The 19,792-nt window shown below is 36.7% G+C and overlaps 3 protein-coding genes across 3 annotated transcripts; 2 read left to right on the forward strand and 1 right to left on the reverse strand.

Moving 5' to 3' along the window:
• On the forward strand, positions 3,297 to 6,282 carry LOC107645807 (light-inducible protein CPRF2). The gene is made up of 6 exons (XM_016349927.2): positions 3,297 to 3,738; positions 4,440 to 4,536; positions 4,779 to 4,998; positions 5,116 to 5,191; positions 5,284 to 5,409; positions 5,581 to 6,282. Exons 1-6 carry the CDS (start codon positions 3,355 to 3,357, stop codon positions 5,977 to 5,979), a joined length of 1,302 nt encoding a protein of 433 aa, XP_016205413.1. The 5' UTR covers positions 3,297 to 3,354; the 3' UTR covers positions 5,980 to 6,282.
• LOC107645810 (sec-independent protein translocase protein TATA, chloroplastic) lies at positions 10,239 to 11,509 on the forward strand. Its single transcript, XM_016349933.2, has 2 exons — positions 10,239 to 10,732; positions 11,239 to 11,509. The coding sequence occupies exons 1-2, from the start codon at positions 10,418 to 10,420 to the stop codon at positions 11,380 to 11,382; spliced, it is 459 nt and encodes a 152-aa protein (XP_016205419.1). The 5' UTR covers positions 10,239 to 10,417; the 3' UTR covers positions 11,383 to 11,509.
• On the reverse strand, positions 11,740 to 19,635 carry LOC107645813 (mediator of RNA polymerase II transcription subunit 14). Its single transcript, XM_016349935.2, has 8 exons — positions 19,025 to 19,635; positions 17,737 to 18,792; positions 17,117 to 17,214; positions 16,813 to 17,028; positions 15,825 to 16,774; positions 14,718 to 15,718; positions 13,294 to 14,348; positions 11,740 to 12,924 (listed from the first exon to the last, which is right to left on the reverse strand). Exons 1-8 carry the CDS (start codon positions 19,235 to 19,237, stop codon positions 12,123 to 12,125), a joined length of 5,391 nt encoding a protein of 1,796 aa, XP_016205421.1. The 5' UTR covers positions 19,238 to 19,635; the 3' UTR covers positions 11,740 to 12,122.

Genomic DNA, 19,792 nt, shown 5'->3' on the forward strand with positions numbered 1-19,792 from the left:
CACCATGATTTATTTGTTGGCTACAATACATTTGTTGTTGGATATGTTAATACCATAAGATTTAAGGTGCATTGTATTAATTTGTCTTATGTATTTATTTGTTTATTTATTTTGGGCAGAGGGCCCAACGACCCAAGAACAAGCTTTAACATGGAGTTGGAGTAGAACCATAATCAATTATTTATGTTACGGAATTGGATTTGGATTCCGGAGGCTCTACAAGGCACCTTCCTAATTTAATTTATTCACATGTTTCACCTTCCACACTCAAAAAATGTTGGATTGTGGTGGGATTCAAATTATTTACACTTGTTTAAGTGAGTGAGCTAATCACTCAACTAATTCAATTTGATTTTATATATCTAAAATTAAGCGAGTGAGCTAACCACTCAACCAATTCAATTTGATTTTATATACGTAAAATTATATGATAATATATTAGCACCATGTTTTTTTTTTTTTTTGGGTAATTAGCACCATGATTTATTTGTTGGCTACACTGCATTTGTAGTTGGATATGTTAATACTATAAGATTTAAGGTGCATTGTATCAATTTGTCTTGTATATTTATTTATTTATTTTGGGCAGAGGGCTCAACGACCCAAGAACAAACTTTAACATGGATTTGGAGTAGAACCATAATCAATTATTTATATTACGGAATTGGATTTGGATTCCGGGGGCTCTACAAGGCACCTTCCTAATTTAATTTATTCATATGTTCCACCTTCCACACTCAACAACTCAATCTCGAAAATGTTGGACTGTGGCCCAAACCGTAGCTTAGTCCAAATATTTTGAGAATAGAGCCCAAATAATGGCCCACTTAGTGTTAGTCTATGGTTTTTTGCCGAACTTTCCCTTTTTGGAAAGATGCAGCTAAGGGTTAGTTGGTAGTTGATACATCACCCATAACTAATAGTGTTAGTTAAATATAAAGTTATGTTAACTTGCATAGTTTATTTAACCATAGTTAATTGAATTGGTTTGTTATAACTTATAAGTAGCTTGTCAAAAGCTCCTTTATTAACTTGTATTTCTATTCATTAAAATATGATTCATGTTTTGGGATACTATTTTTATTTTCTAATGCAAAACTTTGGTCTTTACAAATCAACAAGGTCGTTGTAAAATATAAATACACATGTAAATGAAAATAAACGATATCTAAATTTGTTTAAAAAAAATTATAGATTAGATTGATCAAATGTACATGAAATCCAGACAAGCATAAAAAAGGTGAATACTTTCTGAAAAGTAGATACTATTTTTATTTTCTAATGCAAAACTTTGGTCTTTACAAATCAACAAGGTCGTTGTAAAATATAAATACACATGTAAATGAAAATAAACGATATCTAAATTTGTTTAAAAAAATTATAGATTAGATTTGATCGAATGTACATGAAATCCAGACAAGCATAAAAAAGGTGAAGACTTTCTGGAAAGTAGATTAATATATTGTGAGTTGAATACTTTAATAATTGATTATTTAAAAGCGAGGTTTGAAAGGTGGGGGCCACGGAGACACTTGTGTTTATCCATTTGAGTCAGTGACAACGCAACCATGACTTGGACACACGCCTCGCCGCATCGCTCGTTAACCCAAATGGTCAAATCCCAAACTAATTCGTTCCTTCCTTCTTTGTCACCAAAACTGGCTAATCTTTTAACAAATGAAAAAAAAAAATTTGTGTGTAATTTAGTATCATGATTAATTGGTATATTTTTTATTTTAAATAATTGTTTAGAAAATTAAATTTTATAATTATCTAATTAGTATATTTAAAAAATTTTAAAATAAAAAAAATTAAAATCTACAAATCTAAGAGATATTTTATTTACACCAAAAAAATATATATCAAATTTTTATATGAAAAGTATTAGGAGAAGTAATTTTTGTATTCTGTAACCATCAATTGGCCATCAATAGTATTTTTAATGGTGAGAGATCACTCACTTTTTTTTTATGGTTAAATGTTGGTCACAAAACACAAAAGTTACTTATTCCTAGACTTTCTCTTTTTATATTATTAAAAAATACCATTAAAATTACAACACTAAAATTAAAAAGCACCACACAATACTAAAATAAAAAAACACCAAAACTCGCTCCAATTCCAATTCCACCACTACACATTCCATTCCTATTCCTATTTAGGGTGGTAACATGCACCCTAACCACGGATACCCAATTCGATCTCATTTGGTCGGGTAGGGTTGTCAATCCGATCCGTAGTGAATAAGGTAGAGTGTGGGTAGAATTTTTGTGCGGATCGGATAGAGTGTGGGTTGAGTCTCAATCTACCCGCACCATATATATGTATATATTATATTTTTACATAAAAATATGTTTCAAGTGGATGTTGAACCAAAATCTTTCACTAAATGCAAATGATTCTTAACCACTAAAAGAAGATCGTTAATTGATAATTTAATTTTTTTTATGTAAAAATCAATTCTATGTTAAATTATGATCAAATTATATAATAATGTTACATTTTTTTTATAACTCGCAGGTAGAATTGAGTATCCACAAATTAAAAACGAATAAAGTTAAAATTGGGATATTTTCAACCCACAGATAAAATTAAAATTAACTTAAAAACATACCCTAATCTACCCTACCTATTACCACTCCTATTCCAATTCTCAGTTCCATTTCAATGTTGATACATTTATTGAATCTTCTCTAATGTTTATTTAAGAAATGTTAGGTCTAAGCATGCACACTTGACGTGCACTCTATGTTGGTAATTTTGGTATATATAACGAACAGACGAGAGACCAGAAAAAAAAAATCAGAGGGGAAAAGGAAAGATTCAAAAAGGGAAAGGGGTTTAGGATATTGAAAATTAAAGGCTGAAATTTTGGATAGGGCAGTATTGATATTGATATTGTATTGAAACATCATCCATAGACTCTAGGAGGATTTCTTAGATTTGTTCCAAAAATACAAACTGCTACTAACAAGTTGGTTGGAGAAAGCGATGGATGGAGCCACTGTTGAATTCCATAAAAGGTAGAGATGTGGATTAGGATGCACAAACACAACACCAACCAAAACGGATGAACCTTTCATGCCATATCACCGCCCATTCATCCCCCCAATATTAAATTCTCCTAAAAACTATAAAAATTAAATTTATTTAATAGTGATAGTGGTGCCCCCAAATATCTGAAATTAAACGTGACATTATTTTTGTGGTGATGATTTGATTTACTACACTACTAGTACTACGCTTTTACACATCCATACAACTTATCAATATCAAATAATATTTGTATATCAAGCATATAAATATTGGGAAGAGAGAGAGAGAGAGAGAGAGAGAGAGAGAGTTAAGAATAAGATGGAAAGGGTGTTCTCAGTTGAGGAAATATCGGAGGCATTTATTCTGCCGGCGGCGAAGAGGATGGATGAGTTGACGGCGAAGTCAACGATGAACCGCAGCGCTTCAGAGTGGGCGTTCCAACGGTTTCTGCAAGAAGCTTCTTCGGCAGTATCAGCAACAGTGGCGTCGCCGTGTTCGTCGTCGTCTTCTGTGGTTGAGATCAAACAGGACCTCTCCCAAAACATGGAAACCAAGCCTCTTCAAAACGGCACCACCGTTGCCGTTTTGCCCAATGCCACTGCTTCTTCTTCTTCTTCTTCTGTCGCCGTTGATTCAGAGGATTACCAAGCTATCCTTAAGACCAAGCTCAAGCTCGCTTGCGCCGCCGTTGCTTTGACCAGGGTAACATTCTCCTTTAATTTCTCTTCTCTCTCTTATCTTTCTGTTGATAAAAACTCCAACTTTTCAGGAACACAACTTGATTTTTTTTTAAAATTTATTAGTTGTGTTTTTTTACTGCATAAATGGATAATCAAATTCAAGAGTTCATCTATACGAGTGTAGGTAAAATTTCATGAGAATTTGTTAGGAGTTTACATTTTTACTTGAGAGTTTGATAACAATGGTTTTTCTTTCGGCATAAATCATAAAGGATCCTTTTTTTTTTTATGGAAGGAATTTTAGTAGAAAAAGCAAAAGGTGATTCTTATGTAGACAATAAACTATTTATGAAACCAAAAAGTTTTACTTAAAATGGGCAAATAAGTTGGCTCTTCATGGAAGAAAGAGGCATCTCCAAAAGTTAAAAAGAAGAAAAAGTTTTAGATCAAGTTAGCCTTTTAATTTTCATTTGGACAAAATGAGATAATGTTCTTTTGACTATTAGGTATACAGAAAGCATAATAATTAGATGATGATATTTTAAAAATTAAGGTTATGCATAAATGCATGGATGGATGAGTCTGTACCTACATGAGATTCTATTTTAGATTTATGTATGTCAATCCTAGTCTTTAGAGTTGCAGTCATTCCTCATTTGCATTTCATTCCCTTTGTGATGAATACAACCAGTATCTAATGTTTTCTTCTGCTCATGGTAATAGGGATCTTTGGTAAAATCTCAAGTTCCTGCCTCATTTTCTGAATGTACATCACAGGCAACTAATCTTTCTCAAGTTGCATCTCATGCTACTTTAAAAGGTTTGAATTAGCACATTCATTTGGATTTGTTTATGATAGTTTATGCATGAATTAGAGCATCAACCTAAGGTAGTAGATTACATTTGTAAAGGAAACTATGAGTATGGTGAATGAACAGATCGAGGTTTACAGTTTTGTTTTTGCTAGAATGCTTAGAGGTTGAGTGTTGTCTCTCTGTATACATGTAACATCTGCATCTACTGAAATAAAAAGTTATATATCTCCTTGTATTTTCTTTGTAGGATCTGGCCCTTCTGGAAATGATTCATCTAAAGTACAAAATAAAGATGCCAAAGTACCAGTGGGGATTCCTTCCTTATCTGGTGTGCAAAATAAGCCTGCTGTTGCAATCAGATCAACCACAAGTGGATCGTCTAAAGACCAGTCAGATGATGAGGAAGCTGAGGAAGAGATTAATATGACTGAAAACATGGACCCTACTGATGCAAAACGAGTAAGGAGGTAAACAGCCGTAGAATTCATATATTCTTTATTTAGTTTCCTTTATTGTAAGACATTAATTTTGTGAAATTCAAGGACACTGCTTGTTATTCAACAACTAATAATGTTGTCTTTCAGGATGCTTTCTAACAGAGAGTCTGCAAGACGCTCAAGACGAAGAAAGCAGGCTCATTTAACCGAGCTTGAGACACAGGTATGTAGGTTTCTTGTAGATCTGGCTTATGCTCTCTGTATTAGCCATTGCAAATTAGTATTCATATTTTCTGACCTAATATTCTCTCTTAGGTTTCTCAATTAAGAGGTGAAAATTCATCATTGTTAAAGCGTCTAACAGATATTAGCCACAAATACAATGATGCTGCTGTTGACAACAGAGTATTGAAAGCCGATGTTGAAACCTTAAGAGCAAAGGTAATGCCTTCCATGAGCATCAATTGAAATTATGAAGTCTAATGCTCATTCAAATTTGTTCACTTGGCCTGGTTTTTCTGACAAGCTGAGGATTGAGCCCAATCAGGGCCTCGTCCTTTTTGCCATCTACAATGGCATTTATCATCTCTGCTTACATGCTCTCTTTTTCAGGTAAAGATGGCTGAAGAAACTGTCAAAAGAATTACTGGGTTGAATCCAATGTTTCCAGCCATGGCTGATTTATCATCAATCAGAATGCCATCATTTGATGGAAGCCCTTCTGAGACATCAACTGATGCAGCAGTTCCTGTTCAAGAAGACACAAATCGTCACTTCTTTCAACGCACTTCAAACAATCCTATGTCGAGCCATGATCATGGAGTCAACAATTGGTTGGCAGACGTATCTTCAGACGAAAATGTGCAGCATAACGCCACCGCATCGACTGGTGGGAACAAGATGGACCGAACATCTTCCTTGCCAAGGGTGGCTAGCTTGGAACATCTTCAGAAGCGAATCCGTGGCAATGCAGATTCATCTGCTCCTGTTTCTAATGGAAAGCACCAATAAAAATAGCGATGTTAAACAATCCCTTAACCGCGAAATCATTATTAAATATTAGTTCCACTATCTCTGTGAGCAAGGTTCGATTCTTGACACAAATTTACTTTGTAAATGGATTTGACGTTTCTTAGGATGATTGGGCATATGATGCTTTCAGTTTGGAGTACAAATGCACGCGTGTAGAGTTAGCAGCTTCACTTCAGAAATGCAGAATTGTATATCCGTTACTTCATATGTCTTTAGTTATTGTTAGTTTCTGTGACTGCATCAATGCAACCATGCATAATATTCCCTCTACTTGAGGCAGAAGTAATACTGATTGATACAAAGAAGTACCTGAGGATTAGAAGAATGAGCTATGATGTGAAGCTCAACAAATTAACATAACAAAATCAGAATATTTAGCAAGGAAGAACAATGACTCGAAGTGGCTACAGTTTGTTTTACTCTTAGATTGGGTGCAAATAGAGATAACTACTAGATTGGATAATGACTTACAATAAAATTAAGAGGAATGTTAAAAAAGCATCAGAATTTATTGTTTTTGATTATTAGTTAAATATTAATATTTAAAAATATAGATAATTTTGTAAAATAACTAAATAAATAAAGAAGAAGTAACAAATATAAAATATGAAAATATAATTAGATAACTTTAGGATTATTATTTACTACAATTATTATAACAATATAATTAATATATTAATATTGTAGTAAAGAATATAAGAGAGGGAGAATAGTATAAGAGAGAGAATGAAGAATATTTTTATTGTTGTGATCATATCATGTACTGAGGTTGTCTATTTATACATGCAAGGAGGCTACTATTTTTCACTATCATTAAATGTAAGGACTTTGATAATGTAGCCATTCAGCATGGAAAAGATGATCCGCTCATGGTCATCCATTTAAATGCATCTCCGGTTTGTATCTCAAGATATCTCACTATAGAGGGAGAATTATATCCAACATATATCTCCAATTTTCTTTGGATTTCCATTTTGGTGCGATTAGGTGGTGCAATAGGAACATATATCGCACATCCAAATATTCTTAAATGTGAAACATTTGGCTGCTGGCCAAAAGCTAATTGCATAGGAGAGAACTTATGGTAACTCGTTGGTCTCAAACGAATAAGTGCTGCGGCATGTAAAATAGCATGCCCCAAACCGAAGTTGGGAGATTTATTCTCATAAGTAAGGGTCTAGCAATCAATTGGAGGCGTTTAATAAGTGATTATGCTAACCCATTTTATGTGTGAACATAAGCTATTGGATGTTCAACACTTATTCCATTAGCCATACAATAAGCATCAAAAGCTTGGGAAGTAAATTCATCAGCATTATCAAGACGAATTGTTTTGATTGAATTTTCTGAAAATTGTGCTTTTAATCGAATAATTTGAGCTGGTAATCTCGCAAACGCCACGTTGCGAGAAGATAATAAGCACACATGTGACCATCTTGAAGATACGTCTATTAGGACATAAAATATCTAAAAGATTCACATGGTGGATGAATAGGTCCACATATATCACCTTGAATCCTTTCTAGGAATTCAGTGGACTCAAATCCAATATTTACTGGTGATGACCTTAAAATTAACTTCCCTTGAGAACATGCAGCACAACAATATTCACTAGATTTAAGAATCTTCTGGTTCTTTAGTGAATGTCCATGGGAGTTTTCAATAATTCTCCTCATCATGGTTGTTCCCGGATGACCCAATCTATCATGCCAAGTTATAAATTCATTTAGGCTAGTAAACTTATGATTTACAATGGCATGTGATTCAATTGCACTAATCTTGGTATAATACAACCCAGATAAAAGTGAGGGTAACTTTTCTAATATAACCTTTTTATTTAAATCATGAGTTGTGATACATAAATACTCATGATTTCCCTCATTCATTGTTTCAGTATGATATCCATTTTGGCGAATATCTTTGAAACTCAACAAGTTTCTTCAAAACTTGGTAGACAACAGTGCATTATTTATTATAAATTTTGTTCCTCCGGGAAACAAAATTATAGCTCTTCCAGAGCCTTCTATCACATTGATCGAGCTAATAATAGTATTAACATACTCTTCTTTTGGCACAAGATGGGTAAAATATATATCACTTTTAAGAATAGTGTGCGAACTTGCACTATCCGCAAGGCAAATATCTTCAGAATATGTCCTTGCCATTTTTCTTCAAAGACAAATGATAATAATAATAATAAAATGAGTAGAAGTACATGCACAGTAAAATTATTCACATGAATATTTAACAAACACATACACATATCAAACTATTCCGTCATTGATCAAATAGTAAATATTTCCTTCAGAATCCTTAAAGAAATTAGATACATCATAATGAGTGGTGGAATTTTCATCATTTGAAACAAAAATTGTTTCCTTTCCTTTGTCATCCTTTTTCAAAGATGTTTGATAAAGATCAACTAGGTGCCTTGGGGTACGACAGGTACGTGACCAATGGCCCTTTCCACCACAACAGAAGCATTTATCCTCAATTGATTTACTTTGCACATTGTTTCTTTCTTTATCCCACTTCTGGTGAGATTCTTTCTTGTGAACATAATTTCTTTTCTTTCCATAATTTTTCTCGTTATCAAAATCTTGCTATTTACCTCTTCTAGGTTATAATTTGCCGCATTTGCTTCAGGAAATGGGGTGGCGCCAGCTAGGCGCGCTTCATGATTTCTTAAGAGTAACTCATTGTTGCGTTCAGCAACAAGAAAGTAAGAAATTAGCTCAGAATATTTTTTAAATCCTTTTTCTCGATTGCTACTGCAGGAGCACATTCGAGGCATTGAAGGTCGAGAAAGTTTTCTCTAACATATCGGGCTTAAGGAAGTATTTGATGATTGTACCTATCTTCAAGGTCTTTCCACAAATCTGCAGGATCTTTTAATGTGGGATATTCATTTTCAATCATACTTCAAGATGACGACGAAGGAAAATCATGGATTTGGCTTTATCCTTCTGGGATGTATTATTTTCAGCCTTAATGGTATCTCTAAGATCCATTAAATCAAGATGGATTTTAGCATCTAATATTCATGATAAATAATTGTTTCCAAATATATCAAAAGCATTATATTCAAGATGAGAGAGTTTCGACATAATGAAAATTTGTTACCTGGAGTCTTCCTAAAATTTCGTTAGAATTTCGTGCTGATAACGTGTTGTAAAATAACTAAATAAATAAGGAAGAAGTAACAAATATAAAATATAAAAATATAATTAGATAACTCTAGGATTACTATTTACTACAATTACTATAATAATATAATTAATATATTAATATTGTAGTAAAGAATATAAGAGAGGGAGAATAGTATAAAAAAGAGAGAATGAAAAATGTTTTTATTGCTGTGTCCATATTATGTACTGAGGTTGTCTATTTATACATATAAGGAGGCTACTATTTTTCACTATCATTAAATATAAGGACTTTAATAATGTAGTCATTCAGCATGAAAAAGATGATCTACTCATGGTCATCCATTTCATCCTTATCGCAATAGATAAAATATATTGTTGGATTACTATATTAAAAGAATTGAGTTGATGGTTACGTGATAACCAAAAACGATAAATTCCAATGACTCTTAGTATTTTTCTAAAATTAATTACTAAAAATGCAAAAGTAACAATCAAGGTTTTTTTATTTTTTGTGTTCATGGACATCAAGTTTTTACTCGTCATGACTCTTGACAGTATTAATAGATCCCAAAACGCAAGCCCGTTACCTAAAAAATATGCCCCTTTCGTATGATCTGAAAAAGTCTTTTTTTTTTAAATGCATTTCCACTAAATAAAATTGGAAGCTCCAGACCAAAAGTGGTCTTTGATGTACTAAAATAGTATCTAAAATTTCAATTACACTAATAAATTTTGTAAATTTGTATTGGTGCAATTAAGATATTGAAAACTATTATTTCAATAACCACATAATCTGGTTTAACTAAAAAATTAGACAAGATAATATGTGACAAAAATATATGTGACAAAAATTAAATATATAATCGATTCAATTCTGATAACTATGAATTTTGTTAATATAAATTACATTTGTAAAATTTAAAAACTAAATAAAAATAATTGAAATTTAAAAAATTAAATTAAAATTTCCAAGTAAATACTAAATACAATGACCAAATTGAATATTAGCTGAAGATGGTTAAAGTTAGGTAGATATACTATACACGTGAGGAACAAATGATTTTCTTATTGTTAGTTGTGTTATCTAGGAAAGGACCCGCTGGTCAAATGATGCTGTCTTCATTTTAATTTTGAGAGACAGAGTCGTGTTAGGTTACTCCTACGCCCATTCGCATTTCTCATAAAAATAAAAATAATAATAAAAGAAAAAAGAAAATATCTTAGCAGAAAGCAGAGACAGAGCCACCAACCAAAACAAGAAGAAGAAGATGGAGATGACGAGTATGAGAATGAGGGCCGCAATCCCCTTAAGGCCCACACCCTCCATTAATGTTGCTCCTCCTTTCTCCGCTTCCACTTCGTCCTTCTGTTCCGCCAACGTTGCACTCTTCAGGAGAGCTTCTTTAGCTCTCACTGCTCCAACCACCATCAGAAAGAAGAGGGGTCTCACCTGCAACGCCCTCTTTGGCCTCGGCGTCCCCGAGCTCGTTGTTATTGCCGGTGTCGCCGCCCTGGTCTTCGGCCCCAAGAAGCTCCCCGAGGTTGGTCGCAGCATCGGCAAAACTGTTAAGAGCTTCCAACAGGTTCATCCTCTTTCCTCTCTGTCTCTCTCTTGTTCATCGATTCAATAGAGTTTAATTCAATTGTACCTTTTTGGAAGTTGGGTTCTGATAAAGTTCGTATCTTTGGTCGTTTCTCACGGGATCTGTGTTCCTTTCTGATGTGAGCTTATTAATATGCCTTGAAGTTAGGGTTTTGGGTTTTCATATTGATGTGTCCTGATCTAAACTAAACAAATGTTAAATGTGATGATTTACTCAATTGAATGATTTGACTTGTTCTGCAATATGTTGATACAACTCAATTGAGAGCATACAGAACACTTAACCCTAAATCTATCAAACATTATACAAGGGCCTTCAAAGAACTGATCCCATAGTAGTTGACATCTTCATATGGCTATGGATAAACTCATACTGATTATGCATTGTTTGAGATTGCCCCATGTTATCATTTGTTAACTGTTAAACATTTTTCTTCATTGTATACAAGATTGTTTATTTATTCTGTTTTTTGTTAATCTTTGTAGGCAGCAAAGGAGTTTGAGTCAGAGATTAAGAAGGATCCTGAGTCCCCAGGAGAGGGTCCATCAGAGGAAAAGCCTGTTGCTCTGAGTGAACAGGAGGAGAAGAAGCAAGGCATGGAGGTGTCTAGTTCTAAGGATAGTGTGTGAACCGTGTAGTGTGTATCAACATATTATGATTAAGTAATGCACCAAATTTTCACCATGGCATCAATTGTGCGTTTTGGGAACACCATTCTTATCTTATTGAGACCAAGTCTTAGTTCTTCATTTTTCACCTCGCATGATGGAAAAGAACTTTATAAAGGATAATATTAGCAAGTAGATAGAGTTTGGTGGGTTGATTTATTTAAGAAACCAATAATCTTGCCCCTCGTTTCCTTCTAATATTATCACTCACCATGGTAAAAAATGGGATGCAAAGAAGCCCACCTATTTTCTTCGCACAAAATTATCATTCAAATTCTAAAAGACCAAAAGCGTCACATGAGGTGATGGAAAAAAAAGTAAGAAAACTAAGTTTGGTTTACTGATCTATTCATTTGATATTGTCATCTGTACAAGAAAGAAAATCCACCACCCAAAAGCTTATACCATGACTACACTATCACCAAAAGATATTGTACAACCTAATTCCAATCTTAAATGTTCTGAAGAAAACTTCAAATACTGATATTATGAACCTCTGTTAGTAATCTAGTATTGGCGCCTGGAAAACGTCATTCTTCCATAAAAAAATCGGCTGTTATTATCACCTGTGCCCTTTTTCTCCATTACAGCAAAACCTCATTTCCAACGGAAACTGCACAACCTATAACTTAACCCATGCAGTATTGACAACACTACCCCGAAACTATATGTATAAAACACTGCTGCTAGCAGCAAAACAATCATGTTGCTCCAAAGTTGGCTGGAACCCCACTACCATCTTTTAGCCCTTGAAGGCACATGTGCAGATTCCTTTGCACACTGTCTGCAACCAATTTTAGCCTACCTTGACTTGCATCGGCTGGTGAGCTCCCACTAACCTCCACAGTTCGTGCCACCCTCTGTTTACACTTATCCCAATCGTCGACACGCAACCAACAGGCCCTACCTCCATGGCTACCTTCCATACCAAGAAAGGATACACTGGGACTTTCGCCGAAAGAATATCTCAACCTTACTGAAACACAGTACGGTAACCAAGCAGCACCGCCGGCAGCATTGACATGAGGGATGTGAGCAGAATCAAGAACAACAGTCAGTGCAAAATCAACAGAATTATGATTCCGGTCATAATGGATGTTGCTTCTGAAAGCAGATGAGCTCTCAGAGTTGTCATCTGTGGTCAACCCTGCGTGATTTTCAAGACATAATTCAATTCGTGGTTTTTGAGCTGAAACCATGTCCCCAATTTGTGCCTGGGATAATCCCTTTTTCCAAGCTATTAATTTCAAGAATTCTCTAAGAACTGAGACAGGTAAGGTGAGCATAGTTATGAATGATGCAACACGAGAAGCATCATAGGGCTCTGATGCAACCCGACGACTGAAGTAGTCACATATTTCACTTATTTCTGTTTGACTTAACTCTTCTTGTGCAGGATTTGAGTTTTGCTGCTGTTGCTGCTGTTGGTGATGAAAGCGTTTCACACTTAACACCTGAAGAAGCAGCTGAACTCTGTGGACACTGACAGCAAACACATAGCCCCTGCATATGAATGAACACAGATGCCATTTAGTGCACCCATTATGAATAGCAAGAATGAAACCAAAATATTAAAATGCAAGTGATTATGCTTTTTCTTTTTGGAATTTAATCACAATTTGTCATATATTCACCAAACTTGATTTTGGTTCCTCTGGTTCCAATTGCATATTATCCCAGTCGTTGAACATAAGAAATTAATAGGTGTACTGTATGAATATATGTTAGTAGGACTATGACCACAAACCCCATTTAGACACAGTAAACGTGATTCTTGTAATAAAGTTGAGCGATACACATGTGAGTAAAACTACAGCAGAAAATGTAGCACATAAACGAGTGAGATAGTATGGTAAGGCAAAAATTACTTACCCCACAAAAAAACGCAATGCAGGTTGCTCTGGGTCCAAGTTCAGAAGTGCACCTTCATTTTCCTTCAAAATGGATCCTAGAATCTCTTTCAAAAGATCTGGCAACTGGGCAAATAACCATAGTACTCCAAGATACTTAAGAATACCTCTGAGAACCTTCTTAAGTGCAACAAGAGGAACCCAGCCACCCCCATATCCTCCATCATCACCAAGGCCAATAATGGCTGTGTTCAGCTCACCTCTAACGTGGGCAGGGACAATTGCTCCAGGTGGCCTACGTAGAGAGACAGCAGAGTTCATCAAAGCTAAATTTGATGGCCCTGCCAATGCATTTCCCACACGATTTAAACCAGCTGCTGGATTTCCTGTCCTAGACATTGCAGCAGAAGCTGGCAAGTTTATTCTACTTCCATTTGCACCCATTAACTGGGAACTTGAACTAGGATTTGGATTATTTGAATTTGCCAGTCCGCCTGCCTGTTGTGCAGTGAAATTAGGATCTAATCCATTCAGCTCCTGGGCAACATGTTCCATGATGAAAGGGCGAAACTGGGGGCATGGTAATGACCCTCCAGAAAGACGACCCTCTTTAGGCGGTGTTGCAGGCTGCAACCACACCTGATCACCGGCAAAGCAACGCATGTCAACAGCAAACTGTTTCCTGTACATGATTCGTATCCAATACGGACCACGGAGCACAACAGAGACGTCGATAGGTAAAAGTGAACTTGGAACAATGCCCGGGCCACCTCGCCCAGCTGCAGCTAACATGGAAAGGGTTTGATTGGTAAGGCCACCAGGAGCAGACATGGCAGTGTTTCCCCCAGGACCAGAGGTAGGCTGGCCAACGTTTGAAGTTGAGCTACCAAGAAGTCCTTGTGGTTGTATATAACCAGTCTGTTTAGGTATGGAAGATAGAGCAGCTGCTACCCCTGGAACAGGACCAGCTCGAGCTGGCCTGGTTGCAGCAGCCAGAGCATGCAAGGGACCCGCAGTCAGCCGAATGCAATCCAAAAGCGATGAAACTTCAGCACCATTTATGAAATCTTCTAGAAACTGTACAAAGTAAAAGCATAAAAAACATTCTGATCAAATGATATTGTTGTATCTACACAAAAATACAATTTCACATGTTTCTGAAACCAGTTACTTCATGTAAGTAACTGGTTTTTTATCACCACTGAAATAGCAGAAAACAGATGCCATTTAAGCATTGCAAGTTAAAGGAAAGGAAACTGATAAATAAACTAATTTCAAGTATTTTCTAGTTCATACTGCAAAAATCAGCCAACAAAGCACAAGAAAGATGCTCCACAATAATGTCACTCAATAAGTAGCATAAATAATCAGAGTATGTAAGAAATCGACCAGCTGTAGTCAAAGGAAAGAAACAAACAGAAATCAGTTCACGAAAAACAAACCTACCTTAGTATGGGGCCAAAGTTGGTCTGGAGATACATGCATTGTGCAACCCTCTTTACCAGATTCCCACTCAACAACAAAACGAGCAAGGACAGCTGAACCAAAGCTAAACCACAAGCTCATCAGCCCAACTGCCTCAATCTTGAATGCTTTTCTCATATGTTCTGTAACTTTCTCTGCAGTGTCTGAAGCAAACTTTGTACCCGATACTTTGGCATCAGAACTTGTCTCTTCTGACTTCTCATCAGCTTTTACCCCAAGCAATTGCCGCATGCCAAGGGCAAAAGTTCTTGCATTAGCAAGCCTTTGTATATCAGTCACTAGTTTCTTTATACTATCTACCTCAACTGACTGATAGCTCAAAACAACACCATCTGGATCATAATGTATGTGTGAATCAATGTCAGCCGTATTGGCGATTCGAACACCTGATCCCCATGGTGTAGCACTGCTCCCTTTCTGAAGCTCCCATAAATCCCTGAAGTGCTGATCATTTATTTTAACATCCCAATGCATGCAACCAGGTCTGCCAAGTCGCAAGCATATATGTTGCCATGAATCACCTCTGGCAAATGGAAGTCGGAACCAAATGTTAGAGGATGCACTTCTTAAACCCACTTCTTCAACGTATGAGATATCTAATGAATCCATTTGGCTCGTCAGCCTAGCATGCTTAATGCAAAGTGAACAGTGCCTGACCACATGAAGCAGGGCTGCTATATAAATGCTAGATGGGGCATTCCCTTTATTTGCTTCTGCAATCAAACTTCCATAGCTGTATCCTTCAGCCCTAGATATCATTTCAGTAGGTACAAACCCTTGTGGCAAAGACAGTTGAGAGCCAGATGAATCCAAAATCTTTCTCCTCTTGCAAATTGCTGAGTTGTTTTCAAGACCCTGAAGAGATGGAATCAAATTCAACATATCTGAAGCTGTTCTCTTCCGAGATCTTTTATCGTGTTTGGGTATAACATCTTCATTGCCTGTGGATTCCATTGCCTGGGCTGCAAATAGTCATTTCGGCAGTGATGTGTGTTTTTAGGTAATATATATCACAGCATTCAAAAACATTATATGATAAAGTTGAAGAGAAGAAAGCAAGTATCTTACATACGGGAGTTGAAGCACATGAATTGGCTCCAGCAGCCTTGAGTGATTCAGCTTGAGGTCCATTAGGTTTGGAATTAGGAACAGATATGCGAGAACTAGTTGGTAGAGGAGATAAAAGTCGAGATGACCGACTTCCACCAAAACCATCATTAGAGGAATCACTCAGTACTCTAAGTTGATCTTCATCCATAGCAGTTGAGGACACAATGTCAACTGAATGCGGAGATTTAAGAGAAGCCAGATCCTGTTCAGACTTTGAAACAAATAACCTTTTCCCAGCTGCGCTCCTTCCTTGTCCTGTGGAAATCGATCCAACAGAATTGGATTGAACTGGGCCCTTCACACTGCCTGATGAGAACATGGAATCACTATAGTGGTTTGTAACACCTGAAGGTTTTGTTACATTGTTAACCTGAGATGTTTGCATGCCTCCTTCCCACTTTGGAGATGGGGTCCCAGCTTTTAGACTATGGAGGTTCATTGGGACAGAACCATAATGTGAAGGTAGGGATCCATGATTTTGAACAGAGAATGGAGATGCAGAAGAACCTTTCTCGAGTCCAAACACTTCATCAACAAGTGATGAAAAACCTGAAGGATGACCTTTTGCATTCTGTATGGAACTCTCAAGTCGAATATCAGAAAGAAACTCACGTACAGATTCTTGATTTGGACAAGCAGCATTGGGCAAAAGAGAGTGTAATTTTCCCCAGTCAACCAGGCTTAAATTCATTTCATCTTTAAGTGCCTGCAGCTGTCCTATATCAATTCTTTTGACCCGCAGCACCTGATTAAGGACACCAAATAAAGTATCTTTTCCAGAAGAATCTGGCTGAGTCTCTAACAGCTTAAACAAAGGTTTAAAATCCTTATCAAGTTCCATCGTCAGGAAATAAGAGCTCCCACAGTCTGGAAACGCCATAATTAGGTAAGTCATTTCTGAATAACCAACTTAAATTCAGTCCAAAATAGTTTGGGAATTTGTCTTTTTCTTTTAACAATAAAAGGAATGAAAACAGGGAAATATACCTCTAGCCCTAAGACACTTCCGATAGATGCAAACAAGTGCAATAAACTTTTGCTTCTCAAGCTTACAAATACATCAGCTGCAGTCATAGATCCCTGATTCAAAGCTTCTTCACATTCTAACAATGCTGAAGAAGCAACTATGTTTTGCGATGATTGAAGAAGGAAACGGCCATTTCTGAATAACATAACAGGGACATAAATTTGAGAAACTAAACTCAAATGCCTAAGATATTAGGAAAAAGCATCTTAGAAAAGTAAGGTACCTGATATTAACTCCAAGAGTAAAAAAACATGAGGCATAGGCACGCACACGCAACACTTCATACCCTTCAGATTCCTTGCTGAAGCCTTTATCATCCTTCTACAGACAAAAGCAGCTTCATCGTTTAAAATTTAATGAATGGTTGAATGGGAAAGAGGTAGGATATAATATTACAAGATTTGTAAAAGGGTATCACAAATTCAGCCACAAATTGTATCTTAGCTTGCAAAATTTAAAGGCCAACTGTGTTTACTGGAAGATCAACTACATGTCAAAAGTGTTCAGCAGCAAAGTATTTACCAAGCAGCGGAAATTCCACACACACACACACATACATACATAACAGACAGAAGATATCAGAATCTAGCTACAGATAGTCCATGCAAGAATGATGAGAAGTCCTTATGGTGGCAAAATACGAAAGTAGTCAAATACCCGTAATTCACAATATAGTTCTCCAAAGTTACAAGAATGTTAACAAAGGAAAACCCCAAATTGGGGTGATACCAAACAAGAAGCATCAAACCACATATGCCAAAACCCAAAAGAAACAAAAAAAAATTGCCTGATGTAGCATATCAAATTGATACTCCAAATGTTCCCTAACAAATGTACACTAACCTGTTTATATTCAACATCAGGTCCACCCAAGTGAGACTGGAGTACAACATCATCTGCTGCTCGATAGACGTGGTTATTTTTTTCCAGTTCTCTTTTAATTTCCAGTAGACGAGTATACCGGTTGCAGCTAATAGCTCTTAACAGCAACCTCTCAACATCAATACAACTCTGGTCCAAGAAAAACTCTGCCTCCTTGCCTGTTAGTGGATCTATGACAAAATTGCTGTGTATGCACTTTATCTGAAGATCTGGCCCAGGTTCAATTTTTATGAATGGGCATGCACCTGAATCAGACATGCCAGCATTTTTATCGGACTCCAGCCAGTATATGATTTTTAAACCAGGAGTTCGAGGACCGGATGAATCAGATTCCCCGTCAGGGTTCTGCATGGAACCTGCCGCATCGGATATGAGCTCAAATCGAATTGCATCTTTCCATCTTCCCTGTCGAAGAGCTTGCACTTGCCTGATGACAGTATCCATAACAAGTGAAACACATAGATCGTGAAGAACCGAGTACAATATTGAAAATGGATTTTCTGCTGCCGCCATTCGTCTCTCTAGATCATCCCCGAGAACATGGCGTCGCATTAATTCTAGTTTGATAGGTTTATTCTTTTCACCAACAAGCAGCTCCAAATGTAATATCCTCCACATGGACAAGTGTCCCCTGTAACCAAGAGTCACTAAAACCTTAAACTCTCCATCCACTTTAATCAATGCCGTACCATCGGAAACTTTTATCTCGGAAATTTCCTTAGGAAGAGAAACTTCTAGCAATTTCGTCCGCACAAGAGCGTCCAGCTTCTTCAAAGCAGGCTTTTGCTGTTCTTCATTCAAGGTATACTGAGTACCAACATCCTCTATACATTTAGGCAACCGCTGGTAACTCCCCGTTAAGAGAATGTCAATGGCAGAGGGCACATCATAAACCGGAGCACGGGCTTGCTGAAGCCCCTCGTGCATAAAAAACAAAGAATCCGCAGCTTGAGTAAAACACATATCGTGATTTGAAACAGTCGAAGCTAGCTGCTGGCAGTGCTTTATCAAAGGAACCTACAAAGCAAAAAACCTATAAGCACATCCCATCCAACAAAGAAAGAAAAAAACTTCCTTTCCCTAATTTATATTCAACTCAACCAGTGCCCCAAACCACCCCGTAATTCTATTCATTATCAATTATGTATCTCCCAAATACAAAGTTTTGGAATTTGTAGAGACCAATGGATTGAATGAAGAGTATGCTATGCAAGAAAAAATAGCAAGATTTGATTTTTGGCGGGGTAACCTGTTGGCACCACTTGGAGAGCACATTGAGGCGGATCATGCGCTGCTGGGTCTTGCTGAGGAACTTGAGGATACTGATCTTCTTGTCTGTATCGGACAATTCGGTGGACCTGCATTTTTCAACCAGTTCTTTCAGGTTGCTGTATGAATCTTGGGCAGCTCGGGAAACCAGGGTCGTCAGCTCCACCGTCTGTTGCCCTAACTCCGCAGCCATGTCTGTCTCTCAATCCTCAGAAATTAGGGTTCTCTTGTCCGATCTGTGTTCCGTTCTATTCCGTTCCGGCATTAAATAGCTTCGAACGCTAGGGTTTTATGTTAGGTAGGCCGCAAATTTCCCCCAATTTGGTTCCAATTAGAGCGAGAAAGGAAGCAAGAAAGCAGGTATGAGTAGGAAGCAGAATAGGGCTTTCCCTCTCTCTCTTTCTCTCTATCTTGGTATATGGTTTCGTTGGACTAATAGTTTAGGAAGCGATTCGGGTATCCCGTTGTACTTGAGCGAAACTTCGATGTTCCGTTAGTCTCTACCATTCAGATATAATATAAATAATATAAATGGATAAGATCATCAAATTTGTGTTTGAGTGAACATGAAAAGAAAGACCTCATGGTGAGTGCGAGACCGGCTGTGTAGTTAAGAAGTTTTGATGCCCAAGATTTGTCTTCACTTACCATATATACTGATAGATAGGTGTGCACTGTGCAGAAGCTCAGTGTTCAACCAACCGTGGTTTAATAAAAACCGTGGTTTAATGAAAAGATTATTTTTTTT

Source organism: Arachis ipaensis, chromosome B06 (assembly GCF_000816755.2).
Source record: "Arachis ipaensis cultivar K30076 chromosome B06, Araip1.1, whole genome shotgun sequence".
Taxonomy (NCBI): domain Eukaryota; kingdom Viridiplantae; phylum Streptophyta; class Magnoliopsida; order Fabales; family Fabaceae; genus Arachis; species Arachis ipaensis.